Source organism: Staurois parvus, unplaced genomic scaffold (assembly GCF_062004578.1).
Source record: "Staurois parvus isolate SC_StPar_1 unplaced genomic scaffold, SC_StPar_1.0 ptg000287l, whole genome shotgun sequence".
NCBI classification, from domain to species: Eukaryota; Metazoa; Chordata; class Amphibia; order Anura; family Ranidae; genus Staurois; species Staurois parvus.
Window position 1 is genome coordinate 35,050,399 of NW_028318083.1, and position 15,715 is coordinate 35,066,113.

At 44.9% G+C, this 15,715-nt stretch overlaps 1 protein-coding gene across 1 annotated transcript in view; it reads left to right on the forward strand.

The window, feature by feature from the left end:
• The window catches only part of FBXO15 (F-box protein 15), a 262,215-nt gene that overhangs the window by 132,409 nt on the left and 114,091 nt on the right, over positions 1-15,715 (forward strand). Inside the window, exon 11 of the mRNA XM_089682167.1 lies at positions 13,290-13,435. Coding sequence (XP_089538293.1) covers positions 13,290-13,435 — 146 coding nt within the window. The remainder of the gene's footprint in view (positions 1-13,289; positions 13,436-15,715) is intronic.

Here is a 15,715-nt window from a genome sequence, read left to right on the forward strand (position 1 = left end):
CCCCCGGGCGGGGCGACAGGCACCGGGCCCCCGGGCGGGGCGACAGGCACCGGGCCCCCGGGCGGGGCGACAGGCACCGGGCCCCCGGGCGGGGCGGCAGGCACCGGGCCCCCGGGCGGAGCAGCAGGCACCGGGCCCCCGGGCGGAGCAGCAGGCACCGGGCCCCCGGGCGGAGCAGCAGGCACCGGGCCCCCGGGCGGAGCAGCGGGCACCGGGCCCCCGGGCGGGGCGACGGGCACCGGGCCCCCAGGCGGGGCGACGGGCACCGTGCCCCCAGGCGGGGCGACGGGCACCGTGCCCCCAGGCGGGGCGACGGGCATCGTGCCCCCAGGCGGGGCGACGGGCATCGTGCCCCCAGGCGGGGCGACGGGCATCGTGCCCCCAGGCGGGGCGGCGGGCATCGTGCCCCCAGGCGGAGCGGCGGGCGCCGGACCTCCAGATGGAGCGACAGGTCTCGGGCCCTCAGGCGGAGCGACAGGTCTCGGGCCCCCAGGCGGGGCGGCGGGCGCCGGATCCCCAGGCGGAGCGGCGGGCGCTGGACCCCCAAGCGGAGCAACAGGTCTCGGGCCCCCAGGCGGAGCGGCGGGCACCGAGACACCAGGCACGACAGTGGGCTCCGAGTCAACTGGTATGACCGCAGGCACTGGGTCAGACATTGGATGGTCTGGCTGGACAGCGGGCATCGGGTCACCAGGCATCAGGTCATTTGGCTCGACAGCGGGCACCGCGTCATCTGGCAAGGCAGTGGGCTCCGAGTCAACTGGTATGACCGCGGGCACTGGGTCAGACATTGGATCGTCTGGCTGGACAGCGGGCATTGGGTCACCAGGCATCAGGTCATTTGGCTCGACCGCGGGCACCGCGTCATCTGGCAAGGCAGTGGGCTCCGAGTCAACTGGTATGACCGCGGGCACTGGGTCAGACATTGGATCGTCTGACTGGACAGCGGGCATCGGGTCACCAGGCATCAGGTCATTTGGCTCGATAGCGGGCACCGCGTCATCTGGCAAGGCAGTGGTCTCCGAGTCAACAGGCACGACAGTGGGCACCGGGTCATCAGGTACCGGATTGTCTGGCTCGACAGCGGGCATCGGGTCATCAGGTATGACAGCGGACACTAGGTCACCAGGCATCAGGTCATTTGGCTTGCCAGCGGGCACAGCGTCATCTGGCAAGGCAGTGGGCACCGAGTCACCAGGTACGACAGCGGGCTCTGAGTCAATTGGCACGACAGCGGGCACCGGATCAGGTACCGGATCATCTGGATCAACAGCGGGCATCGAGTCAACTGGCCTAATAGGATCGTCAGGCTGGATCAGTTCATCATGCTGGGTAGAGGCATTAGGCCGAGTAGAGGCTTCAGGCCGAGTAGAGGCATCGGGCCGAGTAGAGGCATCGGGCCGAGTAGAGGCATCGGGCCGAGTAGAGGCATCGGGCCGAGTAGAGGCATCGGGCCGAGTAGAGGCATCGGGCCGAGTACAGGCATCGGGCCGCGTAGAGGCTTCGGGCCGCGTAGAGGCTTCGGGCCGCGTAGAGGCTTCGGGCCGCGTAGAGGCTTCGGGCCGCGTAGAGGCTTCAGGCCGCGTAGAGGCTTCAGGCCGAGTAGAGGCATCAGGCCGAGTAGAGGCATCAGGCCGAGTAGAGGCATCAGGCCGAGTACAGGCATCAGGCCGAGTAGAGGCATCAGGCCGAGTAGAGGCATCAGTCTGAACCACGGAAGGCAGGCTCACCGGTTTGGATACTGGCAGGATGGTATTGGTTGGAAAGAATTTTCGCTTTTTTCTGGTTTTAACTACTGGAGCACTGCAAGTAAACGCAGGTCTGCAAATGAATGGAGCAGCTGGAGACAGAGAAGAACTGGAGGATGGAACAGGAGAGGGAGCAGTTGCTACAGAGGGCTTTTTTACAGGGTTAAAGGCAGGATAGGTGCAGCGAGTGGGAACAGGGTACTGACATGCGGTAGATAGCCAAGTATACTGGGCTGTAACTGGAGGAGCTGGTGGGAATACAGGAGTAGAGTTAGAAGCAGGACTGGGTCTTTGTAAGCTGACTGAGGCTGGGTGCAACAAATCTGTCCATGTCTGCAGTATGGGTTGAACAAAGCTGAGCTTACACAAAGTCTGTCTGGTCAATGACTGCACTGCGTTTATACAATCTCTCAGTGTCTGTGGTGAACATGTGGAATAACGCTCCAGAAAGTAACCCACATCATCCTCTAATAACCACACCAGGGACTCTACCTGGTCTGCACTAAATGGTGGCAAAAATTCATCCCTGCATTCGGGGGAACCAGATGAAACCAACTCTGCACAAACCTCAATCAATGGCTGCACCTCAGAGAACACTGTGCCCTGATCTACTAGAACATGAGCGAGCCGTATACATTCTAGCAATTCATCCCGGGTATACTCCTTCAGAGTTTGATAAGCATACTCCCTGTCATCAAACACTAGCAGATATAAATACTCAACCTCCTCAAGATCCATCCTTCCCATCAACAAGCCAAGATGGCTTCCCTGTGCAGCCACTTCTGGTCAGGATTGGCCTTGGTGTAATGTCAGGGCTCCCAGGTATGACCAGAGGTGTGTGACTGAAGCAGGGAAACGCAGACCTCAGATATGTTATAAACAATATAATTTATTAACACTAACAGTACAAACATAAACGCAGTGCAATACTAAAACATAATACGGTGCAAACAAACCAAACCAAACCACCCACAGATAACAGTATATACAAGCAAGCGTCGTCAGGCAGGCCGGGTCAATATCAATTTTGCAGGTAGGTACAGGGGGAGCAAGCGGAGAATGGTCGGGGTCACAGGCCAGGTTCAGCAGGTAGCAAGCAGCATAGTACAGAGGGTCAGGCAGAGGGATGGTCCGGGTCACAAGCCAGGGATCAGAACAGGTAGCAAGCAGCGTAGTACAGAGGGTCAGACAGAGGGATGGTCAGGGTCACAAGCCAGGATCAGAGCAGGAGAAGTCAGCAAAGGAACAGAAACAGGATGCAGGACAGATACAGGGCCCAGGACAAACACAACACCAAGGCAGAGTCTGCAAGTCTGGCCATCCCTTAAATACCCCAGTATCATCAGTTCCAGGTGTTAGCTGGCTGAAAGGTTGAGTCTCTGATTGCTGGGAGCACCCGCTGGCCAGCCCTGGTACTGCAGATCAAAAGGCAGGTGAGTCCCACCATTGCTGGCCAGTCCATTCCTAACAGTGTTTTATGCATTTCAACGAAAATACACTCTGCCATCCTCAGGGTAACCCTGAATTTGACCGGCTTCACAAAATTCACAATTTGCTATACTCCCCAGCAAAAAATCTACGTTGGTGAGTCCCTCATTCATTTTTCTGGCCGCCTTGCATTCAAACAATTTCTCCCTAGTAAGCGTACCAGATATGAGGTCAAGATGTAGAAGACCTGTGAGAGGGCAACAGGATATACATATAAGTTTAAGGATTTATGAGGGAAAATATAGTCACGTGGAGCCCCCCGGATTGCCCAGACTATATGGGGAGTAGTGGCAAGATAGTTTGGGACTTGGTGTCATTTTTTTTCCATATGGGATACCACTTATACATGGACAATTTTTATTCAACCGTGCCACTATTTAGACATTTGTTCAATCTTGGAATTGGCGCATGTGGCACCGTGTGACCTAATGTGTGCCCACCATTAGACGTGGGTGGATGCAGGTTGGTATATTCTAATGGTGGGCATACCACACACTTTTTCTGTCAGAGATTTCTTTTCTTTTTTTTCATTCAGTCCACAGGCTGTATACAAAAAGAAAAAAAAAAAGAACATACCCAACAACGTGACCTACTGGTACATCAGTGGACTTTGAATGGTTATACCAGGATGATGCCTACAGCTGCAGGCATCATCCTGGTATTGTTTTTTTCATCCGGCGATTGGTTTTCATGTAAAAGCAATCCTAATGGCTAATTAGCTGCAGGATTGCTTTTACAAGCAGTGGTAGATGATGCGCCCCTCCCCCGGTGCCTTCCACAGCCTTCTCGGGCACTCCCGTGCCATCGGGGGAACCTGAGAATGCAGCCGGTGTTTCTGTCAGCTGACCAAAGAGCTGATTGGAGACCAGAATGGTGCCAATCATCTCTATAGCCTAAGAAATCGGAAGCTACAAGCATTTAAGTTCAGTTTCGCAGGATATAAACAGCGCCATTTGTAAATTGGGAAAGCATCTGATTACACCAATCTTGGTAAGATTAGAAAATGTAAGGGCAGAGGAGATATCTAGAGTCTGATAGACCTCAGATTTCTCAAAAAAGAATATATGACAATGCCCAATGAAGTTATAGGGGATATTTGCATTCCCTGTCATAGCATTAAAAGTGATAAAAAAAATAAAAAATGAAAGGGACAGTGTAAAAATAATAAAAAAAAATCAAAATAACAAAAAAAAAGTTTTGACCCTGTGGCGGTATGTAAACAGCGGTTGCACCATGCATGTGAGGTATTGACGCAAACGTCAGATCAAGGGCAGTAATTCTAGCACTAAACCTCCTCTGTAAATCTAAAATGGTAGCTTGTAAAGTATATTTGCTTTGTGTTGCTTTTAAAGTGTTGCCTATGGATATTAAAAACTTATGCAGTTTTTCGCCATTCGACAGGGCATGCGCAGTTTTAAAGCATTGTCACTTAAATGATTTATTGCTCACACATGCCGTGGGTATATGTGGAATTAATTTCCAAAATACATTTTGCTACTTCTCCTGAGTATGGGGGTACCACATGTGAGAGACTTTTTGTCAGTCTAGCCAAGTACAGGACCCCAAAATTCAATAAGCACCTTCAGGCTATTAAAGGGATTTATTTCCTCATTACACTTCCTGACTACCTATCACAGTTTCAGAGGTCCTGAAATGCCAGGATAGTACCAAACCCCCCCCAACTGACCCCTTTTTGGAAAGTAGATACCCCAAGGAATTTGATAAGAAGCATGGTGAGTATTTTGCAGATTTCGTTTGTTGCCACAAGTTTTTGGAAAATGAAGAAAGAAAACAAAAACGTTTTTTTTTTTTTTAACATTCTTTTTTTATATTTCAAAACCTTGTGAGAAAAAAATTAGATCTACAAAATACTCAACATGCCTGTTTTTAAATTCCTTGGGGTGTCTACTTTCCAAAAAGGGTCATTTGAGGGGTTTTGGTGCTATCCTGGCATGTCAGGGTCTCCGAAACTGTGATAGGTAGTGAGGAAGTTACGCACCTTCAGGCATTCAAAGTGGTCATTGGATAAAGCAATCAATATACACTTATTGGGATTTTTTTTTTACAAAAACCATGTAGCAGAATAGATTTTGGCCTGAATTTATAATGAACTTTGAGTTTACTCCTATATTTTGTATTGCCGAAATTATAAAATGTAATTTTTCTTCAAAATTTTCAGTACTTTTTTGTTTATAGCGCGAAAAATAAAAAAGACACAGGTGATCAAATACCAGCAAAATAAAGCTCTATTTGTGTGAAAAAAAAGTACATAAATTGCGTGACCGCGCAATTATCAGTTGAAATAGTGCAGTGCCGAATAGCAAAATGAGGCCTGGTCATTAACCACTTGCACTCCTGAGGATTTACCCCCCTTAATGACCAGCCCTCGAAAATGACCAGCCCTCGAAGAAAAACAATATTTTTTACTTTCGTCTATAAAAAATATATAGTAAACTCAAAGTTATAAATTTAGGCCAAAATGTATGCTGCTACATGTTTTTGGTAGAAAAAATCCCAATAAGTGTATATTGATTGCTTTGTGTGAAAGTTATAGCGTCTACAAACAAACAAACCATTTTTTTTGCTATACAGCGCTGCGCTAGTTTAACGGACAATTGCGCGGTCATTCAATATGGTACATAAATGACATTTATGTCTTTTTTTTTAACACAAATAGAGCTTTCTTTTGGTGGTATTTGATCACCTGTGCACTTTTTATTTTGGCGCTATAAACACAAAAATTTTTGAAGAAAAAACATTTTTTTAAAAAAACAATATTTTCTCATTTCGGTCATAAAAAATATCCAAAAAACTAAAATTTTGTCATAAATTTAGGCCAAAATGTATTCTGCTACATGTTTTTGGTTTACAAAAATCCCAGTAAGTGTATATTTGCTTTGTGTGAAAGATATAGCATCTACAAACTATGGTATAGATAATGGAATTTACACAGCTTTTACTTTCTGACTGATCATCACATTTCTTGAGGCGCTAAAATACCAGGATAGTACAAACACCCTCAAATGACACCCTACGCTATCTGCTGAGAGGCATATTGAGTCCATGTAAGATTTATTTTTTTCACAAGTTTCTGGAAAATGACAAAAACAAACATATTTATTTTTTACACAAAGTTGTCATTTAAATGATTTATTTCTCGCACCATCCATGGATATATGTGGAATTACACCCAAAAATACATTGGCAACAAACGAGAGCTGCAAAATACTTACCATGCTTCTTATCAAATTCCTTGGAGTGTCTACTTTCCAAAAAGTGGTCATTTGGGGGGGTTTGGTGCTATCCTGGTGTTTCAGGGCCTCCAAAACTGTGATGGGTAGTCTGGAATTGTAATAAGGAAATAAAGCCCTTTAAATTTAAATTATTATTTTTACACTGTACCTTTTTTTTCATTTTTTTTTTATCACTTTTAATGCTATCACAGGGAATGCAAATATCCCCTATAACTTTACTGGGCATTGTCATATATTATTTTTTGAGAAATATGGGTTCTATCAGACTCTAGATATCTCCTCTGCCCATACATTATCTAATCAAACCAAGATAGGTGTGATCAGATGCTTTCCCAATTTACAAATGGCGCTGTTTATATCCTGCGAAACTGAAGTGATGAAATGCTTGTAGCTTCTGAATTCTTAGACTATAGAGATGATTGGCACCACTCTGGTCTCCAATCAGCTCTATGGTCTGCTGACAAACACTGGCTGCATTCTCAGGTTCCCCGATGGCACAGAACTGCCCAAGAAGGCTATGAAAGGCAGCGGGGTGGGGGGGGGGCATCATATCCCGCTGCTTGTAAAAGCAATCCTGCAGCTAATTAGCCACTAGGATGTCCGACTGAAAAAAAACAATACCAGGATGATGCTTGCAGCTGTAGGCATCATCCTGGTATAACCATTCAAAGTCCAGTGATGTACCAGTACGTCGCTGGTCCTTGTTGGGTATATATGCTATGTTTTTTTTTTTTTTTTTCTTTTTGTATGCAGCCTGTGGACTGAATGAAAAAAAGAGAAGAAATCTCTGCCAGAAAGTGTGTGGTATGCCCACCATTGGAATATACCACCCTGCATCCACCCACTTCTAATGGTGGGCACACATTAGGTCACACTTTGCCACAAGCGCCAGTTCCAAGATTGTACAAATGTCTAAATAGTGGCACGCTTGAATAAAAATTGTCCACGTATAAGTGGTACCCCATATGGAAAAAGGATGACACCAAGTCCTAAACTATCTTGTCACTGCTCCCCATATAGTCTGGGCATCCGGGGGGCTCCACGTGACTATCTTTTCCCTTGTAAATCTGAAACTTACATGTATAGCCTGTTGTCCTCTCACAGGTCTTTACATCTTGACCCCATATCTGGCACGGTTGCTGGGGAGAAATTGTTTGAATGCAAGGCGGCCAGAAAAATTAATCAGGGACTCATCAACACAGATTTTTTGCTGGGGAGTATAGACATCTGCAAATTTTTGGTTAAGGTGATTTGCGAGGGGCCGAATTTTGTGGAGCCAATCAAATTCAGGGTCACCCCGAGGATGACAGAGTGTATTGTCATTGAAATGCATAAAACACATTATACTCTCAAATCTATGCTTGGCTATGGCAGCAGAGAACACAGGCGTATGATGAATTGGGTCTATGGACCAATACAACCACAATGAATTCCGGGTTGGGCAGTGAATGGGGGAAGTACAGGTGCTGCAGAATTTGTGGGCTGTCAATCGGGATTTGCAAGCATATCCGGAAGGATACTAGGAGCTCTGTGGGCCTGTGTGCGAATTCTTGGTGGCTGCAGGACAATACTTGTGCTCACCACCGCACCGGCTTGTACTGGATGTTTGGGACTCACCACATCTCCAAGTCATACTGCAGTGCTGGTATTATTATACAGGATTTATATAGCGCCAACAGTTTGCTCAGCGCTTTACAGTATAACGGGAGAAAATACAGCAACAATACAGTTCAATACAAGAGGGTTAGGAGGACCCTGATCCTGGAAGCTTACAATCTAAGAGATATGTGAAAGACCAAGATGTACTAGACCGCTGCTGCTCGCCAGTTCACCAAAAGGTAGCGCGGCACTAGTACTGGCACTCTGCTGCATATGAGAGTCATCAAAATTTACCGGCAAGTGCTAACAGAGATCAGGCCTGATTCTGCCAACACTGTGGTTTTGTGTGCAATGTATCAAGTGACAGGGACCTACTGACACTGCACTTGCTGGGGGAGAAGGGGGGAGGGGGTAAGTGTAGGGGCTACATGCAGGTGCTGGGGCTGATCCCGCTAATGCTGCATTTTTGGAGACGCTATACTAATGTGAACGCTGGTATAGTGCTGATCTGATCAAAGATATTGATCCGTTCAGACACTATACTAGCAATGGAGGTTTATTGTGCATGAGCGTGTTCCTGGCAATCAAGGGGTTAAATGTGATGACTGGTGTACTGACGGACAATGTGAGGCTATCTGGGAGGGGCGTGAAAACCACGGGAGCGCAAATCGTGTGTGTGTGTGTGTGTATACAGTGAGGAACAGAAGTATTTGAACACCCTGCGATTTTGCAAGTTCTCCCACTTAGAAATCATGGAGGGGTCTGAAGTTCACATTGTAGGTGCATTCCCACTCTGAGAGACAGAATTTAAAAATAAAATTCAGGAAATCACATTGTATGATTTTTAAAGAATTTATTTGTCTTGCACTGCTGAACATAAGTGTTTGAACACCTAAGAAACAGCAAGAATTCTGGCTCTCAAAGACCTGTTACTGTGCCTTTAAAAAGTCCACCTCTACTCCACTCATTAATCTAACTTAGTAGCACCTGTCTGAGCTCTTTAAAGACACCTGTCCACCCCACAGTCAGTCAGACGCCAACTACTACCATGGGCAAGATCAAAGAGCTGTCAAAGACCAGAGACAAAATTGTGGACCTCCACAAGGCTGCAAAGGGCAACAGGGCAATTGCCAAGCAGCTTGGTGAAAATAGATCAACTGTTGGAGCAATTGTTAGAAAATGGAAGAGGCTAAAGACGACTGTCAGTCTCCCTCGGACTGGGGCTCCATGCAAGATCTCACCTTGTGGGGTATCACTGATGATAAGAAAGGTGAGGAATCAGCCCAGAACTACAAGGGAGGAGCTGGTCAATGACATGAAGAGAGCTGAGACCACAGTTTCAAAGTTCACTGTCGGTAGAACACTACGCCGTCATGGTTTCAAATCATGCATTGCACGGAGGGTTCCCCTGCTCAAGTCATCACATGTCCAGGCCCGTCTGAAGTTTTCCAATGACAATCTGGATGATCCAGAGGAGGCATGGGAGAAAGTCATGTGGTCAGATGAGACCAAAGTAGAACTTTTTGGTCTAAACTTCACTCGTCGTGTTTGGAGGAAAAAGGATGAGTTGCATCCCAAGAACACCATCCCTACTGTGAAGCATGGGGGTGGCAACATCATGCTTTGGGGGTGCTTTTCTGCGAAGGGAACAAGACGACTGCACTGTAATAAGGAGAGGATGAATGAGGCCATTTATTGTGAGATTTTGAGCAACAACCTCCTTCCCTCAGTCAGAGCATTGAAGATGGGTCATGGCTGGGTCTTCCAACATGACAACGACCCAAAGCACACAGCCAGGATAACCAAGGAGTGGCTCCGTAAGAAGCATATCAAGGTTCTGGAGTGGCCTAGCCAGTCTCCAGACCTAAATCCAATAGAACATCTTTGGAGGGAGCTGAAACTCCGTGTTGCTCAGCAAAAGCCCCGAAACCTGACAGATCTAGAGGAGATCTGTGTGGAGGAGTGGGCCAAAATCCCTGTTGCAGTGTGTGCAAACCTGGTCAAGAACTACAGGAAACGTTTGACCTCTGTAATTGCAAACAAAGGCTTCTGTACCAAATATTAACACTGATTTTCTCAGGTGTTCAAATACTTATGTTCAGCGGTGCAAGACAAATAAATTCTTTAAAAATCATACAATGTGATTTCCTGAATTTTTTTAAATTCTGTCTCTGAGTGGGAATGCACCTGCAATGTAAATTTCAGACCCCTCCATGATTTCTAAGTGGGAGAACTTGAAAAATCGTAGGGTGTTCAATTACTTCTGTTCCTCACTGTATATATATGTGATTTTGCGCACCCATGCCGCCCTATAGCAGTATTTCTGCTATAGGACAGTCAGGAAGCGGTTACAGAAGTGGTTTGTGTTACGTCCCTGCATTATTTTAACTGACAATTGCGCGGTCATGCACCACTGCACCCAAATTAAATTTACATCCTTTTTTCCCACAAACACTGTTCAACAGGTAAAAAGTTTTGGGCATAAAATTAGCTAATCTTACATAATTTTGGGGTGCTGAAAACGAAAATGACCCTAAAAAATGTTGATTGGCTCTAGTTTCCATGATATATTCACCCATCTAATGACGTAAGCCATTCAAAATTATGATGCAACTTCAGCTGCATATTGCGCAATTGATACTGGTGACCAATAGAAAATTGCATGTATACTGAGATGATGCAATATTAGCCTTTAATTGCATCACTTCACTGCATAAAAGCTGCAGTATCTGTAGCTGATTGGAGTTCGACAGCGTCTTTACATTTCGTTTTATGCTTATATAGGCTACTCAGTAATGCCTCGAACTTGTGTGAATAAAGCAGATAATTTCTGCTATATCTGCGGTGAAATAACTTTTATCTCACAAAAAAGGAGGATAACAGGAATGATTAAGAAAGCCTACAACTTGTATTTTGGCTGCAAGATAGGAGACCAGGACAAGAGCTGGGCACCACATATATGCTGCAATTCTTGTGGGACGGCACTGGAGCAATGGTTGAATGGAAAAAAGGCATCTATGCCTTTCGCTGTGCCAATGATTTGGAGAGAGCCAACAGATCATGTTAGTAATTGTTACTTTTGTATGGTGCCTCCAATTGTAAAAGGGCTAAATAAGAAGAAAAAGTTATCTGTGCACTATCCAAATATTCCATCGGCAATACATCCAGTTCCTCATGGAGAGGGGCTACCAATTCCTAAAGCACCAGAATCCTTCGTGGTTGAGTCAAGTGAGGAAGAACCTGAAGCGTGTAGTCACGTGCAGTTGTAAGAGATAGCCCTTTCCTCAAATACAAGAGAAAAGCCAAGAGAAGCAAAACCAAAACCAACACAAACTGAAGACAAAACTAGTGAGAATCCTAAGTATTAAAATGATTCAACTTAGCTTATGGCTATAATTTTTCTTGGTAATCCTATGCAATATATTATGCCATTTAGGCTTTGTTATGTAGTCAATATCACTTGCTTTATATTTGTGGAAAGACATCTATCTATATAATTATTGTGCATTATGTAGTCATTACGCCTATAGTAGAAACTTTCCGTTTACAGAAAAACTAGAGCCAATTGACAAATTTCATTGTTATATTTGAACTCAGAATGTGAAATTCATTAAGAAATGGATCCTTTTGTTTCCAAAACTGGCAAAAAATAAAAATGTGTTGAACAGTGAAATTGAGCTTTCTTTTGGTGGTATTTGATTGCCTGTGCGGTTTTTATTTTTTGTGCTATAAAAAAAAAAGTCTAACACTTTTCAGATAAACAATATTTTGGACTTTTTGCTATAAAACATGTCCAGTAAAAAAATTTAAAAATCAAATTTCGTCATAAATTTCAGCCAAAATGTATTCTGCTCCGTGTCTTTGCTAAAAAAAAAAATCCCACTACGTGTAAATCTATTGGTTTACGTGAAAGTTATAGCATCTACAAATGGCGGGAAAGATACTGGGATTTTTTTTATACTAATAATGGAGCGATCAGCGACTTATGGCAGTGATCATCAATTTACGACAGTGATCAGCGACTTATGGCGGGACTGCGGCAGACATTTTGACACTGGTGGGGAACTGACTTGGGGTCACTGACATCCCCAGTGACACCAATACAGTGATCAGTGCAAAAAAAAAAAACACTGACACTGTACTAATGGCACTGGGGAGGAAGGGGTTAACATTTTTAGGCAATCAAAGGGTTAACTGTGTGAGGGGAGTGTTTTACTAGTGGGCGGGGGGGGTGTACTTCACAGGAACACACTGATACCGAGAGCTAAACTCCGCTCTCAGGAACAGTGTGTTAGAGCACAGCTGCATTGTTTTCAATGCAGCTCTGCTCCCTGTCAGTTTCTGTGTCACTGTTTGCCGGCAATCGCCAGGAGCCGGCGGGTAATGACCGGCCGGGACCCGGTGATTGACACCCGTGGTCGTGGGCCTCGCGTGCGCCCCCTACCTGTTTTGCAAAATGATGTTTTGAAACATGATTTTGTGCAGTGGCGCCACCCTGTCGCCATTTTTATACAGTGGCTGGTCTGCAAGTGGTTAAGGGGGTAAATCCTCTGGAGGTGGTTAATAGGAATGTTGATGTTTACTAGACTTTGTATACACCCTTGCCTTATTTCTTAGTTTCATTAAGGATATTTATTCACCCCCTGTCCTGGTGACCACTTAAACTTCCTGTCAACTATATTTTCTTGCAACAGTGTCAATTTGTACAGGAATACATAAACAATGGATGTGGTGGCGGAACTAGGTTGCTTAATTCATAATTATAGGGACAGGAATTGAAGCTATAAAAAAATGACAAAGAATCTATGATATTTGACACAGTGAAAACTATGGCAAGTATCAAAAGGACTGGAAGTAAATCTCCTCAGTTATGACATCAATAAAAACCTGCCAGAGGTTATTACCCTTTGCTCTTACAAAAGAAAAAAAGTTGGATTTTAAATTACTTGCACACTTCTACTAATCCTACTATAGATAATTTTAATCCTTGAAGTCTGTAGAATGCTGATCAGAGGACAGAGATGAATATTTAAAGAGGTACGAACAGTTTTTATACAACCAATGCAGACTTTAGCTGACAACAGTCAAGTTTGTGGAAAATATAATACAGATTACTCTGTAGTATGCTTATAACAGAAAAAAAGTAATATTTCATGCCAGAATTTTAACTAATTTTCTTTTTCGTATCTTTTTCCTTAAGCCCTTATATATTTCCTCCTCATGTTCCAGTCCTGGATGATATTGATCCAGAATATGGGCTTCATGGGTACCAGCTCCATATTGATATGTATAGTGGACCGAAAACGTACTTTTGTAGCACCTTCCGTGGTTTGCATTCTCGAAAAGGTAAGAGGGCAACTGCTGGGACACTTTACAGTCCATACAGTGCCTTGAATAAGTATTCATACTCCTTGACCATTTTTGTCATGTTACAACCAAAAACATAAATGTATTTTATTGGGATTTTATGTGATAGACCAACACAAAGTGGCATATAATTGTGAAGTGGAAGGAAAATGATAAATGGTTTTCAAAACATTTTACAAATACATTTCTGAAAAGTGTGGCATGCATTTGTATTCAGCCCCCCGGGGCAATACTTTGTACAACCACCTTTCGCTGCAATTACAGCTGCAAGTCTTTTTGGGTATGTCTGTACCAGATTTGCCCATCTAGAGAGTGACATTTTTGCCCATTTTTCTTTGCCAAAAAGCTCAAGCTCTGTCAGATTGGATGGCGAGCGTCTGTGAACAGCAGTTTTCATGTCTTGCCACAGATTCTCAATTTCATTTAGTCTGGACTTTGACACATGAATATGCTTTGATCTAAAATACTTTAACCAGTTGCCGATCGCAAATAGCCGAATGACTGCTACACTGCAGCCAGCCAGTTCTGAGACGGCATCATATGACGTCCTCCCAAAACACGCTCTTCTGCGTGCCCCCTGGGGCGCGCACCCGGAGATCTCCATGATCGCTGTGTCCTATGGACACAGCTGATCACGTGATGTGGTAAAAGGCCAATCACAGCGGCTTTTTACCATGTGATCAGCCGTGTCCAATAACACGCTGATCACAGGGAAATGCAATTGCCGGTTCTCTGCTGCACTTTCCTCACACTGTCAGAACGTGGGTTAAATACTGCCCAGAATCGGCAGTTGTCAGAGCAGTGCCACCCACAAGTTCCACCCACCTGTGCCCAGCAGTGCCGCCCACCAGTGCCCAGCGGTGCCACCTAGCAGTGCCACCCACCTGTGCCCATCAGTGTCACCCACCTGTGCCCATCAGTGCCACCCACCTCTGCCTATCAGTGCCACCCACCTGTGCCCATCAGTGCAGCCCAGCAGTTGTGCCAGTCAGTGCCCAGCTGTGCCGCCAGTCAGTGCCCAGCTGTGCCGCCTATCAGTGCTGACTATCAGTGCCACCTCATTAGTGCTGCCTATCAGTGCCCATCAGTGCTGCCTATCAGTGCCCATCAGTGCTGTCTATCAGTGCAGCCTCATTAACGCACACCAGTAAAGGAGAAAAACTACCTGTTTTGTAAAGTTTTATAATAGAAACAAAGAAACCTTTTTTTTAAAAATTTTTTGCTCTTTTTTTGTTTATAGCGCAAAAAATAAAACCCCCAGCGGCAAGTAAATACCACCAAAAGAAAGCTCTATTTGTGAGGAAAAAAATTATAAAAATTTCATATGGGTACAATGTTGCATGACCACACAATTGTCATTCAAAGTGCAACAGCGCTGAAAGCTGAAAATTAGCCTGGCAAGGAAGGGGGTATAAGTGCCCGGTAGGCAAGTGGTTAAGGGTATATTAATATTTATTTGGCACTGCTACATTTTTAATTAGAGCAAGCGCCACATTGTTTACACTTTTTTCAACAATATAATACATTTTTGCTTTTGAGTTTAATACCACTTTAAAGTGATTCTAAAGGTTCATTTTTTTTTGTTTTAAAATAACAAACATGTCTATACTTAACTGATGTGTGTAGTGGTTTTGCACAGAGTAGCCTGTATCCTCCTCTTTTCGAGTCCCCCGCAGGCTCTCTTGTCTCCTCCTGTCTGTCGAGTGCCCCCACAGCAAGCAGCTTGCTATGGGGCACCTGCTGCTTTGTGTGTCCATTCACACACAAAGCCGCAGCTTGGATCCACCCCCTCTCTGTCCTCATTGGCTGACTGGCTGTGATTGACAGCAGCAGGAGCCAATGGCTCCCACTTGCTTTCTTAGCCAATTAGGAGGCAGAGACCTGTGACATTCACATCACTGGATTGCGATGAGGCTCAAGTAAGTATTGAGGGGGCTGGGGACGATGCTGCACACAGAAGGTTTTTTACCTTATCATAGAATGCATGAAGATAATAACCTTTCAGCCTTTACAACCACTTTAATTGTATATGACAAATGAATCTGCTTAAATTCTAGCACTCTCACAAGACACTGTGGTTTTTAGTTACCAAATAAAATTATTCATAAACACAAAATGAATACAGTTATGTAACAATACGAAGACAATATTGGTGTTTCAGTAGATGCAAGCAGAAGTAATAAATTGTTAGCACAATTTTCACTTACAGTGCCTTGAAAAAGAATTCATACTGCTTGAAATTTTTCACATTTTGTCATG